This window comes from Apteryx mantelli, chromosome 4 (assembly GCF_036417845.1).
Source record: "Apteryx mantelli isolate bAptMan1 chromosome 4, bAptMan1.hap1, whole genome shotgun sequence".
NCBI classification, from domain to species: domain Eukaryota; kingdom Metazoa; phylum Chordata; class Aves; order Apterygiformes; family Apterygidae; genus Apteryx; species Apteryx mantelli.
The window spans coordinates 77486019-77510483 of NC_089981.1; the positions used below are offsets into that span (position 1 = coordinate 77486019).

At 44.8% G+C, this 24465-nt stretch overlaps 1 protein-coding gene across 1 annotated transcript; it reads left to right on the top strand.

Annotated features, from left to right (window-relative positions):
• Positions 1 to 21407: 21407 nt before the first annotated feature.
• Positions 21408 to 22232, top strand: DIO3 (iodothyronine deiodinase 3). Its single transcript, XM_013941016.2, has one exon. The coding sequence runs from the start codon at positions 21408 to 21410 to the stop codon at positions 22230 to 22232; it is 825 nt and encodes a 274-aa protein (XP_013796470.2).
• Positions 22233 to 24465: the final 2233 nt, after the last annotated feature.

Here is a 24465-nt window from a genome sequence, read left to right on the forward strand (position 1 = left end):
TGCTCAGTTTGCTTTCTGCTGGTGTTAAAATCTTTTTTTTCCAAACATTGTTAATAAATCTGTATAATCTTTGGCCTCTAGCTGAGTCTTTCTTCTATGGCATACTGTTGCACTTTATGCATGACTACGTGGTTGAGGGTTGCTCTGGAAATTACTCATAAAAATGAATTGCCTGGTAATACCACAATTGTCAATATGTGTAGGTTGCAGCATCCCCCCTGTGGGCCATTGTAGATCATAAAATCTCATTTCCAGGAAAGTTTCAAAACTTTTATTTTCTAAGGAACATTAATTATCAGAGTCCAGATGACCTGTCCCATTTCTCTGTTCATTTCCTCTCTTTTTTTCCTCATCAGACATAGTAGTTTGGAGGCAACTGGCAACAGATCACATGTCAGGCTCCTGGTTTTATGCGTCTGGTTTCATATCAATGTCAGCTAAAGTGTTTAAAAACAGCAAGATTCATGAGCCTAATGTCCAAACCAATGTTTTTGTGTGATCATTTCTCCATTGTTAAACTTTTGTAACAAGAGCTGATTTATGAGTCTGACACTTATGCAGACATATGCTTTGGCATTCTACAGAATTCTTCCCGAGACTCATGCCCTCCAGTACTGCTTGTTGACCTCTCCTTCAGACACAGGACTCTGAGGAATCACCACAACGGCCAAACCACTCTGGACCTACATGGTTGTGAAAACATTAGTCATATGCCCATCAGAGTTTACAGTGATGCATTTTTCACTGAAAAATTATATTCTGTTGAGAATGAAACTTTTTGCAGGTACCTACCAGTTCTTGTGAAGCTGCTATCTGGGAAGGCTTTTCATGCCCAGGATGAGACTCAAAATACATCAAAGAGTGAGAAAACTGTCACATCTCCCAGCTAATCATCCTGTGATCAAGGCACTGACTGGTGACATGGGAGTCCAAACTTCAAGTTTCTGTTCTGCAAGATGCCTGAGTGTCAGAATCCTGCACCTCAGGCAAGCTTTCTGGCCACTAAGCTATTGGCTATTCTGAAGAACAGCTTCCTCAGTCTCTCCTGTTGCACCTGTTTCACTTTGTATAAATAATTAAACATTAATTGGAACAAGGACTTGAATTTAGACTGCCCATTGGACTATCATAGTAGTTTTTCTGCAGGCCAATGAGTATGTAACTATTTGTACAAAGCAGATAAACTGCAGAGCAACAGAAGCAGCTGAGGGATCCCGCAAACTCAAAAAAAGCCCAAACACTTGTAGAAGATCATTTAGTAGACTACAAAACACCTGATTCTCAGTCCTTGACCTGAATGAGGCAGAACAAGGACTACTAGATGTTTTAAGGAGGGCTTTGTCAAGTCAACTCCAAAGGTTGTGTTTCCATCCCATTTTGGAAAGAGATATTTTAAAGTCAAACATTTTTTTTTCTGAAATGGAAATATAGTTTCTGTAGCTATATGATCCTCTGACAAATCCTCTGCATTAGAATGGTGATATTAAGTGTCTTTGGCATCATGATAGCATGATTCTTACAGTCTCTGAAACATCTGCCCCGCACATGAAGAAGGACCTCACTATTCCCAGTCTGAGTCTAGGGAGTTGTTCCTCTGACATTCTTCTCAGCTTTGCTGCCATTCTTAAAATGAAGAGTTGTGTCTATTACTTACTTACTATCTTTGTATGACAAGTACGACATTTAGGCAATCAGAAAATTTCAGTGATTAGTGTAAGATTACCATAAAAGACAATATAAAAGGAAAGCAAGAACTAGGGGTGCTAAGTCCTAATCCTCTTACCTACCCACTATAAAATGTTCCATAGTAACTTTGATGTTTATGTTTGATGGTCAAATACAAGAACCAAAATCCATGCTTTAGACAGATTCACCTCTCTGTGAGCAGTTTTGATGCCAACAAGTTGGTATTCCCATAGACCATGCAAGGTTCTGCTTTTTCTTTAATGTCATATAGTACTTCATTTTCATAAGCACTCCCTTAAATTCAGTTAAGAGTTAACCAACTAAAATATACAAGTATGCGGGAGGTTTTATGAAGAACTGCAACTTCAAAAGGAGCTGGTTTAGGAGTCATGACCTTATTTTTTGCAATAACTTATGCATCATGAACTTACGTAATTGGCAGCAGATAACATATCACACTCTCAGTTTTATGTCCTTGGTTTGACAACAGTGTCAATTGAAGTATTTGCTAACTGCAGAACTAATGCAGCCTCATAGCTAAAAATGTTTTCATTCCAAAATTGATGTTTGTAGCAAATCATTTCTCCTTTATTGTTCTTTTTTAATATTACTAAGTTCAGTATCAGAAATGGATAGGGTATTCAGATAATTTTGAACACCATAAGTATGTTTCTGAATACTATTTATCCTAGTGAAATGGAAATATCTGAGAAAAAGAAATACATATTTTTGTAATTCTAATATCCTCAGAAAGCACAAAAGCACACACAGCTATTGTTACTTTGGTCTGCTCTCCTTGTTTGTCAGCAAATTCACCCGTTGCAAAGTACGTGAGCTTTCTGAACTGCTCTTCAATGTCTGGGCCCTAGACCCAAAGTCCCAGAGATGATGTGGCTGAAATCTCAAACTGCTGCTGACCTGTGGAGTTAGGTGCACGCATGAAATGGATTCAGAGCTTTAAATCTTTAGTTGCTATGCTATCCTTTGAGCAGGAGTCTACGGTTAGATAAATTACTTGGGAAATGGGTGACCTGGAGTTTAAAACACTTTACTGAGGCAGGTTTGAGCCTACTTCTTCCTTTTCCTAGAGACTGCATTAAGCACCAGACTAGAGGCAAGGCTGGACTGGTCCTTCCTGTTGAAAATGGTCATCTGTACCATCCACCGAGAAGGTCAATCCTCTTGTGACACTGACATCTTCAGAAGCTACCACAACAAAAAATGCATAAGATAACAAACGTAAGAAAGGGAGGGGTTTAAAAGGACCCTTAGGGGATTAAGGTACTTAACATCCATTTAAATTCAATGGCAAAGAGGTCCTAATTTCCTGAGGCTCTTTTGAGTGATTTGAGGCTTAGGAGTGGGAGTTGTTTGGTTTTGGGCTGTGAAATGTGTATTTGTTGGGGGAGCAGTTACGTTTCAAGACACTTAACACACAATAATGTATATCATGGAGGAAGAAAATGGCTGCAGTTTTATTAAGTAGTATCCTACTGCCCCACCTGATACAACAGGACACTTTTTAATAAATGCAGACTATAGATATCATCATTGTGGCTGTCTGCTTCTTCTCCAAAGCATAAGCCAAAAGCGACATACGCCTGATGAGATTACATTTTCCTCAACACACTTAGTTGTCTGCTCGATCAAACTACAAATGAATGGCAGGAAACAATCATGTGCTGCCAAGTTAGTAGAGTATTTGCTATTATGTCTCATCTGAACCTGAATTTAAACTGACTTGAAGAGAACCACTCCCTTGTGTCTTGAAATCTGGCTAATGACAGATTATCGTCAGCAATGTAGATTATTTGGAGAAATCTGTAGAGGCCATGTTTGAATCAATTTTATTGAAAACCTTCAGTGTCTGGGAGAGTAAATTGACATTGGTGAAACTCCCTGATGTAACTAAACTAGAAGTTATAAACTGCAGCCAGGGCAGAGAAATAATTTATAGGGAATAGTAGAAGGATGAACAGAAAATTGAAATTGGAAAAACTGAAACTGATATGTTGAGGAAAAAGGGACACATATTCATCAGGTGGAAAAATGTAAGGAGATGCAATACTGAAAGAAACCTCAGGAATAGCAGGAAGGATTGCAGCATCACAGAGCAAGAAAACAAAGCTCTTTGGAGCTATATATACGAAGGTTGCCAGACCAGAACAAATACAACGGTACTTTGGACTCATAGGAAATTTGGCTTGAAGGGATCTCATAAACTATCCAAATCCATTCCCGTTTCTCAACACGGGAACAATTGTATCTATCTATTTGCCAAAATCTGTTCTGTTAGCCTTTTCTTAAAAACCTCTCATTGTGGATTTTATTCAACTTCCATGGTGCTTCATTGCCCTTATCATTGGAAACATTTTCCTGAGGTCTGACTCAAATCCACCTTGCTGATATTTAAATGCAAGAATGCTGCACTCAGCTCTGGACAACACACTCCCGGAAAGATATGGATTGTATCTGCATTAGCATTTTAGTTCAGATCAGGAGTTCACGTTTAAAGTCCCCACATTATCCCTACTTATTGCTCTGGTTCACACAACAAAGCAGTCTCAGACTCGCAGACTTTCAGACAAAGGTGTGTTCCAGGAGGGCATCTAATGAATTCCAGCAATAGACATCTGGTTTGCAGGACCAATCTAGACCTATTCCAAAATAAAAACCTTAACACATGCATAATTGTGGATGTTAGGCCTTCAGCTCCAAGAGCTTTACTCTATAGCTCCTGTTTTACATTCACTCCACACTCGTACTGGGCCACACTCCTTGGTAATGTAGACATAGCTCCTGGCAAACTTCAATCAAAAAGCTGTGATGGGCTAGAAGAATGGATTTATTCAGGAAGAGCAGGCCAGGTACACAAACAGGGCACAAGGAGTTTTATAGCCATCATTTGCTCTGGTCCCCATGACACAAAACAGCCATGGTCATGCAGCTTGTGCAGCCGTTTCTTTTATCTCAGACCACGCCAGGCTGGTCAGCTCAAGGACAGAAAGGTGAATTATAATGGCTAACAATTATATAAACTTTAAGAATGGAAGATTTTAATTTGGTAACTCAGAATATAACCAAGAATGAGATGTAATGAAGATAAGAAACAAAAAATAAATAAATAATTTCAGAAGACAATGTACTGGCATGACACCTTTTAAACAATGGAGCAGTCTCCCAGACTCTTCTCAGTAACGGATCCTATTTGCTCGGTACTTTTATAACCAGATTGGCAAATGCTAGTAAACAGCCTGCAGGACATTATCTTGCTCTGGCAAGGGTTTGGGCTGGATGATCATTTCCATCTAAGCTTCCTCTCAGTTCCGACTAAAGTTTTGGAAGCAGGATCTCTTTCTTGCTTTGCGTTTGCCATATGAAACCCATGTATAAGTTGGAGCTCCTAGGTACAACACTTAGTATCAACAAATGTCAGTTAGAACTCTTGGGATCTGAGGCAAATCTCTTCAGAGATGACCGATATATCTCCACTGATTTTGAGGACCCTCAAAACAAACTTTTGATACTCACAAAATGGACGCATGTCTACAAATGTGTGAGAACATGGAGCCTCTCCCTTCTTGGTACTCCAAGATAGCAAGCAGCAATCCCGCATTGGCCTCAAAATTGTACGGCTCTGGTAACAGGTTACTTCACTTGAGCCAGTATTTCCTGCTAAACAGTGGCATGCTGCACAGTGTTATAGCTTGTGGATTCAAGCTGCCTTGTACCTTGACAGTCTGGTATGTGGTCAGCACAAGTTTGCATCTTTCTGCACCTGCTCTTGCAGACATGCCTTTAGTTAACCTCTATGTGAATAGGCAAAAATCAAAATATCAGAACAATTTCTCCCTTTTTTGGCTCATTCCATGTGCCTTATCTCTTTAATACCTGTCATTAGACTGTCAGAACATTGAGGCTTGAATCACCTTATTTTAATGTCTTAAAAAGAATCAAGCACCTTGTCCCAAAAAAGTGCAACAGAGACCAAGAGAACTGCACTGAACTCACAGTGAGGGCTTAAAGAGTTTTGCAAGTTCTTTGGGGTTGAGGTGTCCTGTTGAAGTATCTATAATGTTGAACCCTTCTCTAAAAAATTGTTTTTTAAAAATGTCCCAGTTTAGCCATCCATAAATGGAGTCATCTAAGCCTTACAAGTCATTTTGAAAAATCACAGCCACATTCTTAAACAGAGAGGCCACATTTTCATTTTAGCAATATGGATGTAAATCAGAATCCCTCTTCCTCTCTTTCTCTAAATCAAAGAGCAATGCCTTTTAGAGGACTGTATATTGTACCCCTTCAGCGCACACACAGGCATACTAAAACCAAGACCACCAGTAGCAAATGCAGAATTATTTATTACCATATGAAAGATCAGTACACACAATATAGAGCAAATAGAAAAAAAATTAGAAAATGAGTTTTAAAATTAAGATTACAGAGCAGAAATAACAGAAAAAGCACTTAAACATATTGCTGCCCCAAGCGGGTGAGAATTTCAATGGAAAATAACAACCAAATGTTTCCAAAGCCAACCACAGAAATCAAATGAATTTCAACTTAAACTCATTTTATTCTGAAGATTTTGTTATTACAGACGCACACATGCATGTAGTATTCATGGTTATTTCTCAAAAATTAAGCTCTTCTGGGCTCAAATTTGTGTAACACCAAAAAAGGGTTTTAAAAAGAGAAATTCCTCTATTCTGTGAAACTGTTTCTGGGAACTTTCCTGGAAATCCCAGCAAGACAAGCCAAAGAAAATTATCTATGGGGAATTGTGATTGTTGCAGCAAATATGCGCTTATACTATGATTCACTTAATTAAGCCCTTCAACTGAATAACGGAATAGAAAACAAGGGACATGCTGAAGAATAGTAACCAATCTATAACAAGACCATACCAGTTATTAACTATACGTTACGCAAATGTAAACGCAAATCAGCAGCAAAGTCAGACTGCACTTACGGCTTTCAATAAATGCTTTAAAGCAGCATTTGTCAATGGTGTTAATTTTTAATTATATGACTAGTGACAACACTATATACCACCCAAGATTTCAGCATGCTGGGAAAATCTAGTTTCTCTTTTGAAGTTAAATTTCAAAAAAACAATAATTTCTGAAGGATATTAATGGGGAGAGAATGGAAGAAGAAATGCACATGCAGTGGAGAAGTTAAAATAAAAAAATAGATGTGTAATAGACATATTAAACATCCAGATTACAAAACTTGGGTGGCTATTCATTTCTATTTCACTTTAAATGAACAGTAATGTGTGAAAACTGTATTAGGAAAATATGTACTGTTCTCTCATAAGTGATACTGCTGTTTTCAAACAACAAATGCACTGTTAACACATTCATTTGTATTGTCCTGTATAAGTAATAGTCAAAATTTGTTATGAACTTGTGGTTATTGAGTGAAGTTCATTGATAGCCTCAGTGAATTCCTCTTGGACAAGCACATAAGAAACTCAACAACTATGGTTCTGTGGCTATTAACGGAATTGTCTTCCAAGAGGCCCATAATTACATCTGGGTGAAGACTGGTCTCCAGGAGTCCACAAGTAGATGTACATCTACCCATGCTTATTATGGTACACTGTGGAGCAGTGCCACTTTGGCAAAATGGTATTAAATACCAAGAAGAATGTGTAACAGGAGGAAGTGCAAGACTCAGAGATGGAGACTGAGATGGTGTTAAAGTAAGAAATGATGCTAATAACCTTAATGAAAGCCTGCAACACGGAAGAAAAGGGAAGCACATGTTTTACATCAGTTTCTGATACACCATTCATAACACCATCACAGTTAAATCATGTCATCCCAGATCAAGTCTTTCAACACTTTTTTAAAAAGTGTGTTATCTCCCAGAAGCTATTGCCTTGAAAATTCTCCTTAAATCAACCTTGAGTGCCTCAGCTTTCACAGTTTCCCATGACATTTTGATGTTCAAGTTATGTATGATACTTGTTCAGCTGAACAAATACAATGCATTTCATTTTTCCCATTAAAAAAAAAACCCACATATTTAAAAGAGAAAAGTTGCATTTTGGGCAGCTGCACATGTCCAGGTACAGGTACAACAAGCCAAATCCTGGGGCAGTTTTACACAGCTCAGCTAGAGCAGAAGATGAAATACGAACTTGCATTCCACTCTTTAAATGCAGTCCGAGACATGCTGCATTGCAATGACTTCTCTGTCTTACGTTAGGTACAAGGGAGTGACTTCACCCCTAACACACAACAACGTATCTGAACAGGCAGAAAGCTGCTAGTAAATCCCTTTAGTACTGTCACCCTGCATGCTCTTTGGGACCAAGTGAACCGGTCCTGAACTCCAGCATTACATCGTTCATTCCTTGAATGGCAAAAAAGCATCTAGAATTAAGAAGTAGGATATCCAAGTAATATACAGTAGATAATGAATTCTGCAGTCCTTACTTAGACAAACAATTTCCTCACATCACCTTTCCCAGAAAGTGGAGGCTGCAATACAATATACGGTGCTAAATTAAACCTTACACAAACATTACTGATATGTACAGATATATACTGCTTCAAGTGCTTACTCATTGCATGCAATACAAGAAAACGGCAAGTTACTGGGGGCCAGGGGCAAGCATTACAAGAGCATTTTTCAGCTATTCAGAGTTGTGAATCCAAGGCAGTGTGTTGTTAAATTGAATGTCTCTATATGAAAGAGCTACAGTTATGGAACAGGATGGCAATGAGCACTGCACTTTATTTATCATCTTTTTTTATTATTAAGATGTTCATTGCAAGGAAATATACTTAAGCAACTTTAATTCTCTGCTAACAAGCTCTCTATATGGAGAAAAGGTTAATTTCAAAACTTTTTGGAAAGAGCATTCTAACTTGCTACAGTGCCCATAGCTGGGAAGAAGCATCTAGTCAAGCATAGCCTACAACAGTACTCATATCAGGCCACTTTGGGGTACTTCTACCCAAGTGTTTAACTGACTACATCTTGCTTTCCTAGGGGAAAAACAATGTACAGTGCTCCAAATAAATAATTTTTATATAGAGAAAGGAGGATAGATATTTTGTAAAGTGTTTCCCTGACTGATTATAAATCAAAAATGTGAAAAAGTTCCAAATTACTTCAAAAGTACTTCATTAAATTGTGTTGGCTGCATCACCACCTGCTACTAGCATGTGCTCCAATTTGATCATCTCTTGTCAAAGGTCAAATGGCCAAAGTGATGGTAGCATCCCCAGTTAAGCAACATCTATATCGACAGCCAAAATGAGATACTGCTCCCTGAAAACAAGGGCAGGACCCATTCCCGTTTTCTTTATACATCTGCTTTTTCAGTTTGGTTCCCCCTTAAAATAGGGCTGAAAATACCCATGGAGCCTGCTAGGCCTAAGCTTGGGTGTTTCTTGATTAGGGGCAACTATTAGCACCAAAATATTCACATGAAACCACACATCTAGGATCCTCCCCTTCTTGCTTCTTAATTGTCACCATGACAATGTCAACACTTAAATCACCACCACTGAACATATGCGAGATGTGGCCCAGTTTACATCTCTTAGAGTTGTTATCTAGACTGCTCTCAGACACACTATTGCATTTGGCTCAGATTTCTTAGGCTTTCTTCACAGCCACAGAGCTAGAGCATTACATTAGCAGAGAGAGGGGATGGGAATAACCAGGCGAAGAGAGGCCGTTACAAAGCAAGGTGAGATTCTGGAGACCGAGGTATGAATAGGACCCTGTGGCCACACACCAGCTCAAGGAAGACTCTGAGAGCTCCAGCCCTGCAAAGAAATTGGCTGCTTCAGTGACGCCCTGCGCATACGCAGGCCCTGCTGAAGCCAGCACGACTCTGTCAGCACCACTCCCAGCACCAAATGCTGACGCAGTCCTGTTCCACTTCAACAAGAATTTTAACCAAAAATTCCAGTGACATTAGGCAAGATCAGAATCGTTGTTGCCTTGAATGCCCTTATGGCATAGAGAAGATAGTAACATAGTGCCCAGTTCTTTGGGCAGTAGAACAAAACTGCTTTAAATGCCTGCTCCAAAGCTGGGACAGATCTCCAAAGGGACAGATGTCATGCCAACAAGCAAGTGCTTGGTGCATTATCTCTCTGGCATCTCACCCGAGAAAGAGGAGCGTGTTTTACCCCAATAATTGGGATTGTCTGTAAATAGGAAACACAGTTACAGTAGAATTAAGCAAGGCAGCATATTCCTAATAATGGAAATGTAGCACCTTTAGTATTGTAACACCTTTAATATTATGATATAGTATGAATATTAATTTAGCCTTAAGAGCAACTCTTTCATAAGCATGGAGGTATTTTTAATCAATGCTTATTGGCTATTTTTTTAAGATGATTACAGTAGTTACAGAATTATTACATTTTAAAGGTATGTTTCTAATTACATTCTGGCAGGTCCTTAGCTGGAAATAATACCAGAGCTATTTTGATACCAAAAGCTGTGGCATTTTATATCAGCTATGGTTATCTGCTGTCAGCAGTCATCATTACAAGCATATGGTCAGCAGTGGTGACTTTGAAAACCTGGGTGCAAAAACTGGGAACGAGCTAATGAAATTTCTGGGTGTACAGAACAGGATTGGAATATTTCACTGGAAGAACTGAATGACTTCAAGGACTGAAGTAGTACAAACAGGATGAAATCCAGTATTACCTAGCTCAGTTTCATGAAGTTGGCAGCAAAAATGTTATCTATAAACTGGGCACTTACCAGATGCATGTGGGAGAGGAGAAAACTGCTGTTTCAGTCAGTTTCAGGATTAGCATGAGCCCCTAAAGAGATGCAGCTACGGTAAACAAGAATTACGATCCAAAAACACATGGGATATTTCCAGCAGAAGGGGATGCGGTGGTCATACGTCATTGGAATACTGTGTAAAATTTAGGTCACCACTTTCAAGGACAGACACAGCTGTGCTCCATATGGGGGAGATCCACAGCCACAGCCCTGTCACATGGCCCCAGAGCATGTGCCTGGGCTCCCACATTTGTGTCTGGGAAATCCCATGCCATGCACCACATGAACAGGAAATCCAGTGTGTGGGAAACATGCACTGTACAGATGGCCAGTGAGTGCACAATAAGTCCGATGCATTCGCAATGTGCTGGGCTCATCAGGACAAGTTGACTCTGCAGTGCATTGCACAGGGAGGCTGATCTAGCTGGGAGGCTCCACAGCTTCTGTACGTAAGCTTTTCATTTTATCTTTGGGTTTCAAGGAGGTCCAACATGTATTGCACAGCACCAATCAAATAACATAGCACATGTAACATATACCCAGTGTATCCCTGACATGTCACACTCATTGACCAAGCGCTCGGCTGTCAAACTGCAAATGTATTTGTCTGTGACTTCCAGACGTCAACCAGCCTGATTAGAACGACTGTGCTGAACAAGTGACCATATGCTGTACCAAGCAGTGCTAATGCAAGAAAAAGAAGGAGAGGGTACCGCCATGTCTAGTTCTCCAATTAATCTTTTCCTATATGATGCAGAAAAATGGACTTACATGAAACAGGTGCAGAAGAGAGCTTCTAAGAGGATCAGGGAAATGGAAAGCCCATCTCATGAGAAGAGACTATGAGCATATCTGAATAAACAGGTGCAGACGGATGTAAACTCCTTTGTCCTTACTCTCAGTTGACCTATTCCTGGTCCAGAATCCATAGAGACTGTATTAGCACGGTGCTAATGAAGTCTTCAGCAGAACTTACTAGCTGAGGCTTAGCATTACACTGACATAGTCCTATAGGTGCCAGGAGAGGGGCAATCTGCACTTCAGCTCACCCAGAACATAAGCAGAACATCAGCCTGAAGCTGCCTGCCCCACTGGTACTGCTGTGCCCCATACAAGCCTGGCGTGTTAGCCCCAGCGGAAAAGTGCCCATAGGGCTGCCCTCTGAAAAGACACTGAAAGGGGAGGAAGAAAAAGGAGAGGAAGAAAAGGGAAGAAAGGGGAGGAAGAAAAATTGGCTCAGCAAAAAGACAATGTTGGCATAGGAACAAATGGGTGTAAATCGGCCATAGACACTTTTAAGCTGGAAATTAGAATAACTGTTCTAAACATTATGGCAATGAGATCCTGGGAGAACCTACAAGTAATGGGGGCAAAAATGTAACTAATTTTAAGGTGATACTTGATCTGTTTCTGAACAGAATTCTATACTACAGAGATATCTGAAATACTCCTAGACATCCTATAAGATCCCACCCTGCAAAACTCCATTAGCTGTGAACTGCAAACTGAAACCCAATTGAAATCAGAAATTTAATTAAATTCAGCTCCGCTGAGCCTGCTGCTGACAGTCATTATGCTGGTAAAAAGTGACAGCTGCTTCCATTGGCAGTCCAATGTCAATGACTGTTACAGCAGGCCAAGGAATAGACACAGGCTATGACTACCCTAGGACCACAGCATTTTGTAGAAGGTATTTATAAGAAAGAATTCAGAACCTTTTATATATATATATATATAAAATATATAAATAAAATATATATAAAAAATATATATATGCTTTCATCAGCTAAGATACTTTACTGCTACTTTAATTTATGTTTTGCTGCTGTCTTTCATTTTTTTGGCTCAGTGGGAGCATAATGCCAATTAAAATCAGTTAAGAAAGAAAATGTCAGTTTTTCCAAATACAACATAATTGTTCTTAAAAAAATGTTCCCTCAGTATCTAGTAAATCCAGGGTTTGTTTGTTTGCCATAAATATTTCAAAACTCTTTCCCCCTTCTATGAGTAGACTTAGATCACTTTGATCCCTCTTATTCACAATTAATAATACATACTTCTAGCTCTGTAAAAATGTATGATTCCCATATAAAAGGGGTTGTGAATACCTTTTGTAAATAAGTACCATTTTCTTGTTTTAAGAAGTTTGAACTTGGTTTCAGGTAAGGACTAGCAGCAAGAGATTAGTATCCCTACAAAACCAATGTTATTAACATGTCAACAATAAAAGTATAGTTGGATTCTGGGAAGCAGGTTTGCATATATGTTAATATTCAGAGGCAATTTGTGGTCCTTCATTTAAGTTTCACAGAGGATGGTGGACCGCTCAAGGTATCGGAAATAATTCATGCGCTGAGAAGAGTGAATTGGAACCCAAAATTTAATATCTAGGTTTAAAGTATCCATTTAATCTTTGGTTGGTTTTTGTGCCAGAGCTTCAGGTGGAAATGATGGGCCATATGAAATGATGAGCTACATCACATAGCTATGCTTGTCACAGTTTTTCCCTGTGAAGATACTGTATTGCTTAGTCTAAGAATAACTTTAAAATTCACAGAAAGTAAGAACTGTTGAGCAGCTAAAAATAAAAAGTCACAGGAGGACGCTCTATTAGGCATAAACATTGAGACCCTTCGAATCAACTTCAGCTACTGAGCTAACCTAAACATTTTGGGTGAAATCCTGATCCCAGTGAATTCAGAATTATTTGTGGTGAGAACTAATGTTTCTCCTTTTATTTCTGTTTTCCTGCTAATGAGTATCAGATACAACATTGCAAGACTATTCTGTAAACAAAGTGCAAAATTAATCATTTTCAGAGGAACATTTTATTCACAGAAGGCTATGCAGGGAAGGAATTAAGCCTAAGTAAATAAACAATGAAGGTAAATCAGAATATACAGAAAAAGTGAAAAGACCATCAGAAGATGCAATTAAAAAAAATTACTGGATATATTACAGCATAAAGCAAAATATACCGTTTATGAGGAAAACTCAAGGATTGAGTAAAATGCTGAGTAATTTCATCTGAGCATTAAATTACTTGCAGTTTCCTGCATAAAAGGAAAAATCAGAACAGAGATTCAGTCCCTTCTTATGCCAAAGATCTTTTCCTCATCCAAGAACAGAGAAGCTAGCAGGTTTATGCAATTTTATGTCAATTAAAATTTTCCATATAAACAATGTATAACTAACTGACTTCCACTTCCAATACTTTCTGGGCAAAGGTTTAGAAAGAAATACTGCATTGCAATTTAAAATAACCAAATTGCATCTATTTTGGAAAAAGTAAAGAATTACATGCAGTTCACATTTGTCAAAATCTTTCTATCTGACTGCAGAGGTCTATTATTAGAATGTGTCAAACCTGTCCAGAAACCAGCCATATTTCTTTCTACTATTGATAAACAAGCCTTGAATTAAATTAGGAGATTAAGAGGTGTATTCCATCCAATTCTTATGTATGTTTAGTCATTAATCCAAAACAACATTGCCAAACCCTGACCACAGAAATAGTAAAAATAAATACCAAAGGTCTGGGAAGAGAAATCCTGAGGTCACAAAGAGAAGGTAACTAGAAGGGAGTATCCTGGAAATTCAGACTTATAAATCATCAAGGGCTGAAAGAAACAAATTTCAGAAGTTGCATAATGCCATTTTACATGGCTAAAAATAATAGAGTCATGGTGCAAATGCCAGGAAAAAAAATCACTGAAAAACTTCACAACTATTTATGTTCAAAGAAAAGTCCTGAAGAAGGCAAGTTATTTGAAGAGAGCATGAGAACACAGTAATGTTGCGTTCTAGCTTTGTTTGGAAGGTCACTTGTTTAAAACAGGTCTGTCAAAACGATCGTTTATACAGAACTGGAGCACGTTATGTATGTAATATGCATTTTAGTGATGCTGGGGATAAAAGGTGGATCATCTCAATTCTATATTCAAAAGTGGGCTGATACTCCTGTCTTTGTAGCGTGAACTATTCCATTCTTTTTAAATTATTTGTTCTTCAGCTCTACAGCGTATTCAAAAAATGTTAAACCATAGCTGGGAAAACCCTTATATTGTAGAAAAAGATTATCCTATACATGATCCCTAAAGACTTTTCTTGCATAAATGTTTTTCTAAATGCTGTTTTTCCTGCTGTCCCCTCTGAGTCTGTTACAGATTGAAAATTCAAATGTTTATGTCAATTCAGGCAAGACACATGCAACAGTCTGAAAACTTGAGCCATTTAAAGGCTATTATTTTAAAATTCTTTATATTCTATTGCACTTCTTAAGGAAAGCGAGGTGATGAAAATCACTTCCTGAGTCTTCAGCTCTCCTTTTGTCTGTTATCATACTACATGGCTCGAGTAAAATCCTGATCGCTATGAAGGCACTGGGAGTTTGCCACTGATCATTTGAGGCTTTCACCACACAAGTATCTGGGCTCTAGGAATCAGCCTGTAACGAAGAATGCCAGGCAGCAGTGAGATTTCTCCACAGAAAGGAAGCTCAGAAGAGTTTCCTTCGCCCCCAACAAAGCCTGGACCCAGTCAGTCCACTCAAAAGTAACCTCATAACATTTTGAGAAAAGATCATTGTCATGCTGCCATTTAAAAGAAGAAAACTAACTTTAGTTATAAGCCTGCTAGTCTCATCTTTCTAAATGGTGTATTGAAATTTGCTTAGTGGAAACATACTCTTTGTCATAAAACACTGCACATGGCACATTTTGGTAGAATCTTTTTAGCAGAGATTTAGATTCAAGCAAATTGCATCTCCTCATCCTTCTCTGAATTGCACCTGAAGCCAGTGTGAAAAATATAATGGAAGAGGCATTTTCTCTCTCTGCCAGTGACTTCATCTGTATTCAATGTGTATAAAGTCGCCACTTAAGTATAACTCTGTGGGGTTCCACTTCTGGACTAGACTGTTGTCTTTGCTGCAGAGCAAACCATTCAGATAACTATAATTATACTGTACTACCAGGGGGTCTAGCCTGAGCTCTTGAGCCACAACAGCTTTTGAGCAGATCTCTTGATGGGTAGCAGAGATGTGTTTGGCACAAAGGTTTCTGGATAATCTGATTTCCTATTGCTGGAGGAAGTGTGTTAGCAGCTGCTGCTGAAGCTGGCATTGCTGGCTCACCCGAGAAGGCAGCTGTGCACCCCATTCAACTCCATCCCCCGGTGACACGCTGGAACCTTGCAACAGCCACTGTCATCTCCTGTACATCTCCCAAACTCCTCTGCTACACAAAAGCTGATACTACATACATTTTCCTTGCAGTGAAGCTTATTCAAGAGGTTTCTGCTCTTAACACATTCTCACTATGCAACTCCACCCAGGTGCGGTTTGATAATATTATTAAGACAGTCTAATGGGCCAGTTCTGTTACCCCAGCCTTGGCTTCAGCTTGCAGCCGTTTCCCTTGTGCCTTCTCAGCATTGCACCTGTGATCTCTGGTTTTGTCATGAGACAGTCTAGGGAGCTAACCTGGCAGGAAATAAATCATTTCTGTAGAGCTAAGTTTTTCTGCCCCCCTTAGTTCCCTAAACCAGTTTCACCATGGGATCACAAAAGACCCAGTGCAAGCAGAAGTGAGAAAGCAGTAACAGGCTAGAAAATCGTCCCTTTTGGCATCATTTAGTGCTGTAATTGAGCTGCACTGTAAACAAAACAAACAAACAAAAAAAACCCCACCTCTCTCCTTCTTTTCAACCCAGACCCTTTTGGTCATCTAGTTTCTACTGCAGATTCACATGCTGCTAGAACAACAGGGGCAGTAATAAGCAGTAGCGTGGAAGTAGATGCAGAAATCTGTTAGCACTTCTGGGGAACTCTACACTGGATCATGCTGTTATTTCTTGTGGCTGTTAGCCAAATAAAGTTTTGATAGGTGGCTCGCAAACTCAAGAAAATGTGAGTTGCCACTTCCTCAGAGTCAGAGCTCAGTGTTGCACTAGAAGACAAATAGTTCTAGAACCAATCCTCCCTCCAAATCAGTCAATTCCCCCCAAATTCAATCCATAATCAGCAGCAAGTGAAAAGGAAAAGAAAAAGCTTCAGTGCAGAGAACCTCTTGGTCTTATACGACACATTAGTCATATATTCAAAGATGTGAATGCCAAGGTGGGGTAGGAGAATCAAAGCTAATGGCTCTGCTGGTGATTTTATAGACCAGTCTGGAGTATGACCCTTTTTTTCTTTCGATCCGCAGAGCTACTCAAAGCGTTGGTTAGCTGCTTGACTTTGCACGTTTTTTCTCTCTCCAGGCACACAGATTTGAAACCAGCTCAAGTCGCATATAAAAAAAACAGGACGCAGGAGGAAAAAAAAAAAACCAGGAGTGATCTAGAAGTGGTGAAAGATTAATAGGGATGTAGGTCCAGAAACAGCAAGACCCATGCATAGACTCCAGCGTAGAGTAACTTCTTTCCAGAGGTGTCATTAAGAGTAAACAATTGTAAATGGAGTTTATCCACTTCAGATTTCAGCAATATAACATTTACCCACTTCTTACAGATACCAGACAGGTGAGTAATTTACCACTGCACTACTACACTTCTCTGTAGTCACTGGACACAGGTAGACACTTATAGGATGAGAAATTGTTTAGCTATTATTTCAGGGCCCAATCCAAACTTCAGTGAAGTCTTTTAATCCCTTCACATAAAGTTCTATTCTAACATTAACTACATGTAACTAAAATGATATGAGATGTGGATTTCTTCCAAAATACATTTAGTTTCCTGTCAGAAACTATTGACTGCCTCTGCACAGGAAATTATAAAATAGAAAATAAACATGTAAATATACCATTTCAACACATTCTCTACATCAAAGCAGACCTGATGTTTTTAATTTCAGCTTTTTAAGGTTTTATTTTTATAAGTCGCTGGATTTATTTTGTAGCTCCTGTTTACAAAAAGAACTTTAACAAAGTTATAAATTACATTTATCAAATCAAAAAAAACTAGAACTATAAAGTTCTCAAAAGGGGAAATAATGTAAACCTTTTATCTGCATCTGTGCGCGCACACACACACACACACACACATGCGCGTATATATGTAAAGCTAGTGACTGCTGAACCACAGACCACATGCAGAAGAGTAAAAACCACCCACAACCAGATGTGCCACTGTAAAACTCATATTTTAGAATATATTCCATGAACTTTTTGGTGCTCAGGAAGGCACAAGTTCCCACGCTATTAAGAGCAACATAGATTCCTAGAAAGACCTTTATGTATCTAAAAATAATAGAAGGTCCATTTCTAATTGGAAGGTATGACCCTTACGAAGTTCAGAGATGGTTTACCATGACAAAACCAAAAATCACAGGTGCAATGCTGAGAAGGCACAAGGGAAATGGCTGCAAGCTGAAGCCAAGGCTGGGGTAACAGAACTGGCCCATTAGACTGTCTTAATATTATCAAACCGCACCTGGGTGGAGTTGCATAGTGAGAATGTGTTAAGAGTATGTTAAGAGATGGTTTACCAGAGTGAAAACACAATTTTGAAAAATGTCACATAATAAAGAAGTGAGAATAGCAGTGACACATCACTTCAAACTTTCCTAGAACCAAAAGGGCTACAGAAACAACTCAATCCTTTTCCACTTGGTTTTGTATAAATATAAATGAATGTTGTACTTAGAGTGAATGCATCAGTATATGACTTGTAGAGCCATGCAGACCCACTGTTTCATTATGAAACAGCAGCCTCAGGTTACATTTGAAGTCTATAGTAGGTAGTAGTAGTGTAGCAGAGGGCTATTGAACAAAATGCTTCAGTTCTCTGCTCTACCCACAGCTGAATAGGAAACTCCAATTCAAAAGTTTCTCTCAAGCTACAAAAATAAAGCAAAGTTTTTTCCACAGAACAGAGGAAAAGTCATTTCCAAGGTATCTATTCAGCTACAAATATTCTATATAAGACTAACCAGTTTGTTACCTCAGAGTATCTCTCACTGATCTAGTAGAGCAAAGTTTGTTGATATTCAGGGTTGCAAACCCATCTGTTTACTCAGGCTTTTGTCTGTCAGCATAGTTTGAAGAGGTCACTTTGAGAGATCAATTATTTTTCCTGGGGGTTTCTTTAGAGCTACCACAATTTGTTACTGCGTCTGTTTAGAGGCTTTAATTTGTGTTTTTCAGGATTGCATAACTGCACAGAGAGGTGGTGAGAGGCCCACATGAAGAGTTCAAAATAAGTTTGACAATATAGTAAATATCTACTCAGTAATTTTCCCTGAACTGAGAACCATGGAATGCCAAAAAGCTATTAATCAGGCTAGTGTATGAGCATGTCCTTTAAAAGGAATAGAGCATATATTTCCATTCAGATACTACTGCCCTGAATTCACTTCATTTACTGTTGACACACACTAAAGATGACCCACCAAGGGGGCTACAAAATAAGTGCCTAATTAGATTGTTCTAAAACAGTCTATTCTGAACCAGATAAATAAAAATTAAAATGAGATTAATTTTGCCTTGTATCCGGAGTTCTCATAAATTACATAAAAATGAATTAAGCTTTCCAGACTCCCATGAGGGGGCTAAGTATTAATTCTCTCATTTTATGGAGGTTAGATGTGAGGTGCAGAGACATGCACAGTCTCCCAGTGGGGGCTGCACCCGATGGGAGCTGCAGGTGCTCACAACCTCAGAGGATCAGCAGCCAGGTATCCGTAGTTGGCCAAACAAAAACGGGGCGCTCGGAACGGATAAACACTTCGCACGCTTGGGTCATGCACCCCAAAGCCGGCATGGCCAGCACCTGTGTGAGCAGCAGCTACAGCAGCTCAGGAATGTGCCAGTCACATTTGCACAGCAGAAGGCAGCCTTCAGCATTTCGGGCAACGCTAATGCTCCTTTCTGAAGAAGTGATGTGTGCACTGCAAGTTGTGATCAGAGGATCAACTCAGTGGCAAGGCTTGAGCAGAGCTGGCAGTTTTGGTCTAGCACTGCGTCTCTACAGATACACCCCAGCTAGATTTAAGCTGCTCCTCTCAGGTACCGGTCTCAGTCTACTGCAGCAACAAGGGTTTTCAGGCCATAAATTCCTCCTGATGGGGTGAAGACTCAAGGTGGCTGCCCTGCGCTCAGCTCTGCACACAAGGACCTTGCTACTGATGCACAGGCTGGAGAACCCAAACTGGCTCTCACATGTCCACGCTGTAGACACTACATAGGCCTATCTGACCTTGTCCATGAAGCGGCGCTTCCCCAATCTGTTCAAGGGTTTTGCTGGGCATACTCACATGAGAAGCTTTATTTCTATTGTATTTATCTTTCACTTGACAACAGCAAAAAAAAAAAAATTGCTGCCTCCTCCTGGATCGTTTTAAGTGTGCATCCAGCGGACGCGCACTGACTCACGGCTCATCTCGAGGTAGCGGGATCCCTAGCGCGACCCGAGGACACCGCGGTGGCAGCGTCCTCCTGCCGCCGCCGCCTCCCCCGGCCCAGGGTCGCCCACTGCTCACACCGTTCACCCGCGGGACCGCGCGGAGTCCTGCTCCGCGGGGCGGCAGAGCCCGGTCGCGGCCGAACTTCCCGACCGGCGCCGGCGGCCCCCCGCAGCCCGCGGGGCCCGGACGCAGCGGGGCCAGCGCGGCCCCGCCAGCGGCACCTTCCCGGCGGGGCGAGGCGAGGCGGCCCCCGAGGCGCCAGGGCCCCGGCCCGGCCGCCCGGCGAGCGGCGAGCGGCGGCGACGTCGAGCCGGCCGAGGCCGCGTGGCCGGCACGAGGCCCCGCCGCCCCCGCCGCGGCGGCCCCGCACAGCCGCTCCCTTGCGGCGCCCCGGGCGCTTCCGCGGCGGCCCGAGGCCCCCGAGGCGCGGGGACGCCGCGGGCGAAGGCTCCTCCGAGGGGGGCCCGGCAGGCCGCCGTGGCGCAGCGTCCCCGGCCCGCGCCGCCGCCCGCTTCCCCCTCGCGGAGGCGCCGGGGGCGGCGGGCGCCGGCACCGCGCCGCCGGGGGACGCCAGGGCCCCGCGGCCGCCCGCGGCAACCGCCACCAGCGCGCGGCGCCGCCGCCGCCGCTTCTCGGGCAACAGCTACCCCTAGCGGCGACAGGGGCCCCCGCCCGCGGGCCGCGCCGCGCCGCGCCGCCCCGCGCCCCTCCTCCGCCGCGGGGCAGCGCCCGCCGGCCCTCGCCCACCCGCCGGCCGCCCCCCGCCCCGCCCCGCCCCGCCCCGCCCCGCCCGGCCCGCGCGGCTCCCGGCCGGGGCTCCCCCTCCGCGGGGCCCGGGCGCCCGCGGGCGGGGGGGCGCGGCCCGGGGCGCCCCCCGTCCCGCGGCCGCCGCGGGTTCGAGCCCCGCGTCCCCCCGCGGCGGCGGCGGCGGCGGCGGCGCGAGCGGGCACGGGGAGAGGAGCCGCGGGAAGGCGGCGGCGCGGGCGGGCGAGCGGCGCCGCGCTGCGCCGCGCCGGCGGCCCGGCCCTGTCACCTGCAGGCGCTGCCGGGACGGCGCCGCCTGGCACCGCCGCGGCTCCCGCGCGGCCGGGCCCTCGCCGCGCGCCCCCGCGCCCACGGGGGACGGGGACGGGGAGGGACGGGCTGCGCCTGTTGCATTGTCCCTGGCGGGGCTGTTTGTGAGCGCCCGCCGCTATCTGCGGCCGGGACCCCGGCTGTGCCCTATCGCGGGCGCTCTGCTGGGGCCTGATAGCGGCTGCGCCCTGCGGGAGCGCACGTCCCTCGCCGCTCCCGCCGGGGCTCTCTCCCCTTTTGTCTGTGTATTTTTAGGTCATTAGAGTGGAGGGGTAGGTAATCCCCAGGCTCAAGTTCCAGAGGGGCGGGTTCTGGCCGGAGGTGGAGTCACTTTTCATTTAAATCCCCGACTATAAAATGGGCTTAAAGAGAAGCGGGATCTCAGCCGCGCTGCACGGACCCCGGCAAGCAGGGTGCGCGGGGGCCCCCCGGCAGCCCGCGCCCGGCAGCGCAAGCCGCGGCGATGCTCCACTCCCTCGGCGTTCACACCTTGCAGCTGCTCACCCAGGCGGCCGCCTGCATCCTCCTCTTCCCCCGCTTCCTGCTCACGGCCGTGATGCTCTGGCTCCTGGATTTTCTGTGCATTAGGAAGAAGATGCTGACGATGCCCACGGCGGAGGAGGCGGCCAGCGCCGGCGAGGGGCCGCCCCCCGACGACCCCCCGGTCTGCGTGTCCGACTCCAATCGCATGTTCACGCTGGAGTCGCTGAAAGCCGTGTGGCACGGGCAGAAGCTGGACTTCTTCAAGTCGGCGCACGTGGGCTCCTTAGCCCCCAACCCCGAAGTGATCCAGCTGGACGGGCAGAAGCGCCTCCGCATCCTCGACTTCGCCCGCGGGAAGAGACCGCTCATCCTCAACTTCGGCAGCTGCACCTGACCCCCGTTCATGGCTCGCCTGAGGTCCTTCCAGCGCCTGGCCGCGCACTTCGTGGACATTGCTGACTTCCTGCTGGTGTACATCGAAGAAGCACACCCCTCCGACGGCTGGGTCAGCTCGGACGCAGCCTACAAGATCCCTAAGCACCAGTGCCTCCAGGACAGGCTGCGGGCAGCTCAGCTGATGAGGGAAGGGGCGCCTGATTGCCCCCTGGCCGTGGACACCATGGACAATGCTTCCAGCGCCGCCTACGGTGCCTACTTCGAGAGGCTCTACATCATCCAGGAGGAGAAGGTGATGTACCAGGGAGGCAGAGGACCAGAGGGCTACAAGATCTCCGAGCTGAGGAGCTGGCTAGACCAGTACAAAACCCGGCTCCAGAGCCCCAGCACGGTGGTCATCCAAGTGTAAAAGGACCCGGCGAAAAGTGCAGGGGTGGAGAGGCGAGGGGAGGACGGGAGGAGAGGTGGAGAGGGAGAAGGCACTGCGAAGCGGATGGCAGGAGCTGTCTTCCCCCGGGGACACTCGAAGGAGGCTGCTGTGCGAGCTTTCGAGCAAGATGTGCCATAGTCCTTTCTCTATTCAAATCATGTTGATTTGCCAGCCACGCTCTGTCAATACTGTATTTCCATGTGCGTTTTGTAAATAACTTTTTTTTTTTTGGAGAAGCGTTTACTACTTTTTAAGGAGGCTCTCTTCCTACGGGATCTGTTCCCAGCTGTGTGTGTGCGCGGGTGTGTGTCTGAAAAGTTGTGTACAAGTGCTCCGTGCTGCCTAGCAAGCGCTAACTGGGATTTCTAGTATTTCTTTGTGATGACCGATTTTGAAATGGGTTTCTCTAATGCCAGGAAATCGCGTCTGATGTTGTCAAGTACTAGAACTGCCAATAGCCAGAGCTGAACGGAATGTCCTATTTATGTGGGGGGGTTTTGTAAGACGTTCGTTCACTTTTTTTTTTTTTAATGAAATTTTTAAAATAATAAAGGTTGAGGAAATACACGTCTAACTTTGACTGCCTCTCTCTTTAACTCACTCCAGAGCGTTACATTCACTTTCCCTTTTGCCTACCTTGTAATATCCGCTCCGCGGTGAGATGGGGAAGCCGAAACTGCCGGCGGGAGCGGATGCGCTGCGGGGGGCGGCGGGCGGCGAGTCGCTGCCGCTGCCGCTGCCGCCGCCGCCGCCGCCGCCGCCGCCGCCGCCGCCGCCGGGGTCCCCCGCGGCGGGGCGCGGTGAACCTCCCGTCCCGGGGACCTGAAGCGACCTGGAAGAGAAGGAGGTGCCTGAGCACCCTCGGGGCAATCCCAGCCTCCGGGGGCTCCCGGCGCAGGGGTCCCGCCGCTGACCTCAGGGACGCGCTCGCCCCCCCGGGAGCGCAAAGCACCCTGCAAACCCCGCTGAAGCCCCCCAGAAACCTCCCGATACCTCCCGCCCTGCCCTTCACTACCTCCTCGTCCGTGGCAGCGCCGGGACGAGGAGCCCGGGCTGCTGGAGCCTCCGGTTCAGGGCTCGCCGGCTGAAGGGGAGCCCGGGAAGCCGCTCTCCGCAGCGGGGGGGCCAAGTCACGCCAGCAGCACCGGGCTGAACCTGCGGGAAAGCTGTGCGTAAGGGCATTATAACCCCTGTCTTGTCAAAGACAATTTTCCTCTGTCCCTGTAGCACCCCCGTCCCACAACATTCAAGATTAGGTTAAGACAGCCCCTGCAGTCGTTCCCGCCACTAATCTGCAATCAGAGATGTACCGGGCGGTATCAAAGACCGTGCCCAGTTAAACCAGTTCCTGGGTTTCCATCCCTCGCAGTAGTCTCTGCTCTCAGCAGCAGCTGCGGAAGTTCAGCGCCTCTGAAAATTAGGCCTCCTTGGCTGAGGTGTCAAAGCACCGGCTTAGGCGCCAGCTTCAGGCTTCCCGACCTCTCTGGCCACGGAGCCTAATTTATTGGCCTTTAAAGCCGTTTAGGGCTTCACCTTTCCGCTGTCGTGTGGCTGGGCCACTCGCCCGCCTCCCACTCGAGCACCCCCTGCACCGATGCCCCGGGAGCCGTCGGGCAAGAAGAGCTCCAGCTCCCGCGGCTCTGCGGGAGCCGGGGACGGGCTCGCTTCCCCCAGCTGCGCGCAGAGCACCAGCCCGAGCCTCCTCCACGAAGGTCCCCTGGCGCCCCAGGGAAACACCCGCGGCGGGGCGGCTCCGAGGCACCGCAGACCCTCGCTCTGGGCAGGAGCCCGCCGACCTGCAGCGACCCGGGACACGGCTCTGCCCACGCGGGACACGGCTCTGCCCACTCGTGGACGCTGCAGTCTACAGAGAGAAATTCGTGTTACTGCCTGAGTACTTTCCAGCGATGCTCTGTGTCTTCCGCCGCGATGCATCTGTACCTTAGCCTCACCTCCTCCTCCATAGCCCCAAACAGAACGAACTTTTTTTTTACAGGTATATATATGTGTTTTTCCCTGCTCCTCGCTTTGCAAGCATGAGCCTTGCACAGTAAACCCGGTTGCCTCTTACATAAGGATGGAGACGCTCCGCTTCCTTTAAGCGTTGTTCCCGACATGGGAGCAACCGAGGTCTTTTTGGTTCATCCCAAAGGAGGGGAGAAGGGACGAGGTGAGCGCTCACATCAGAGCGCAGGGAAAGGGCACCCAGTGG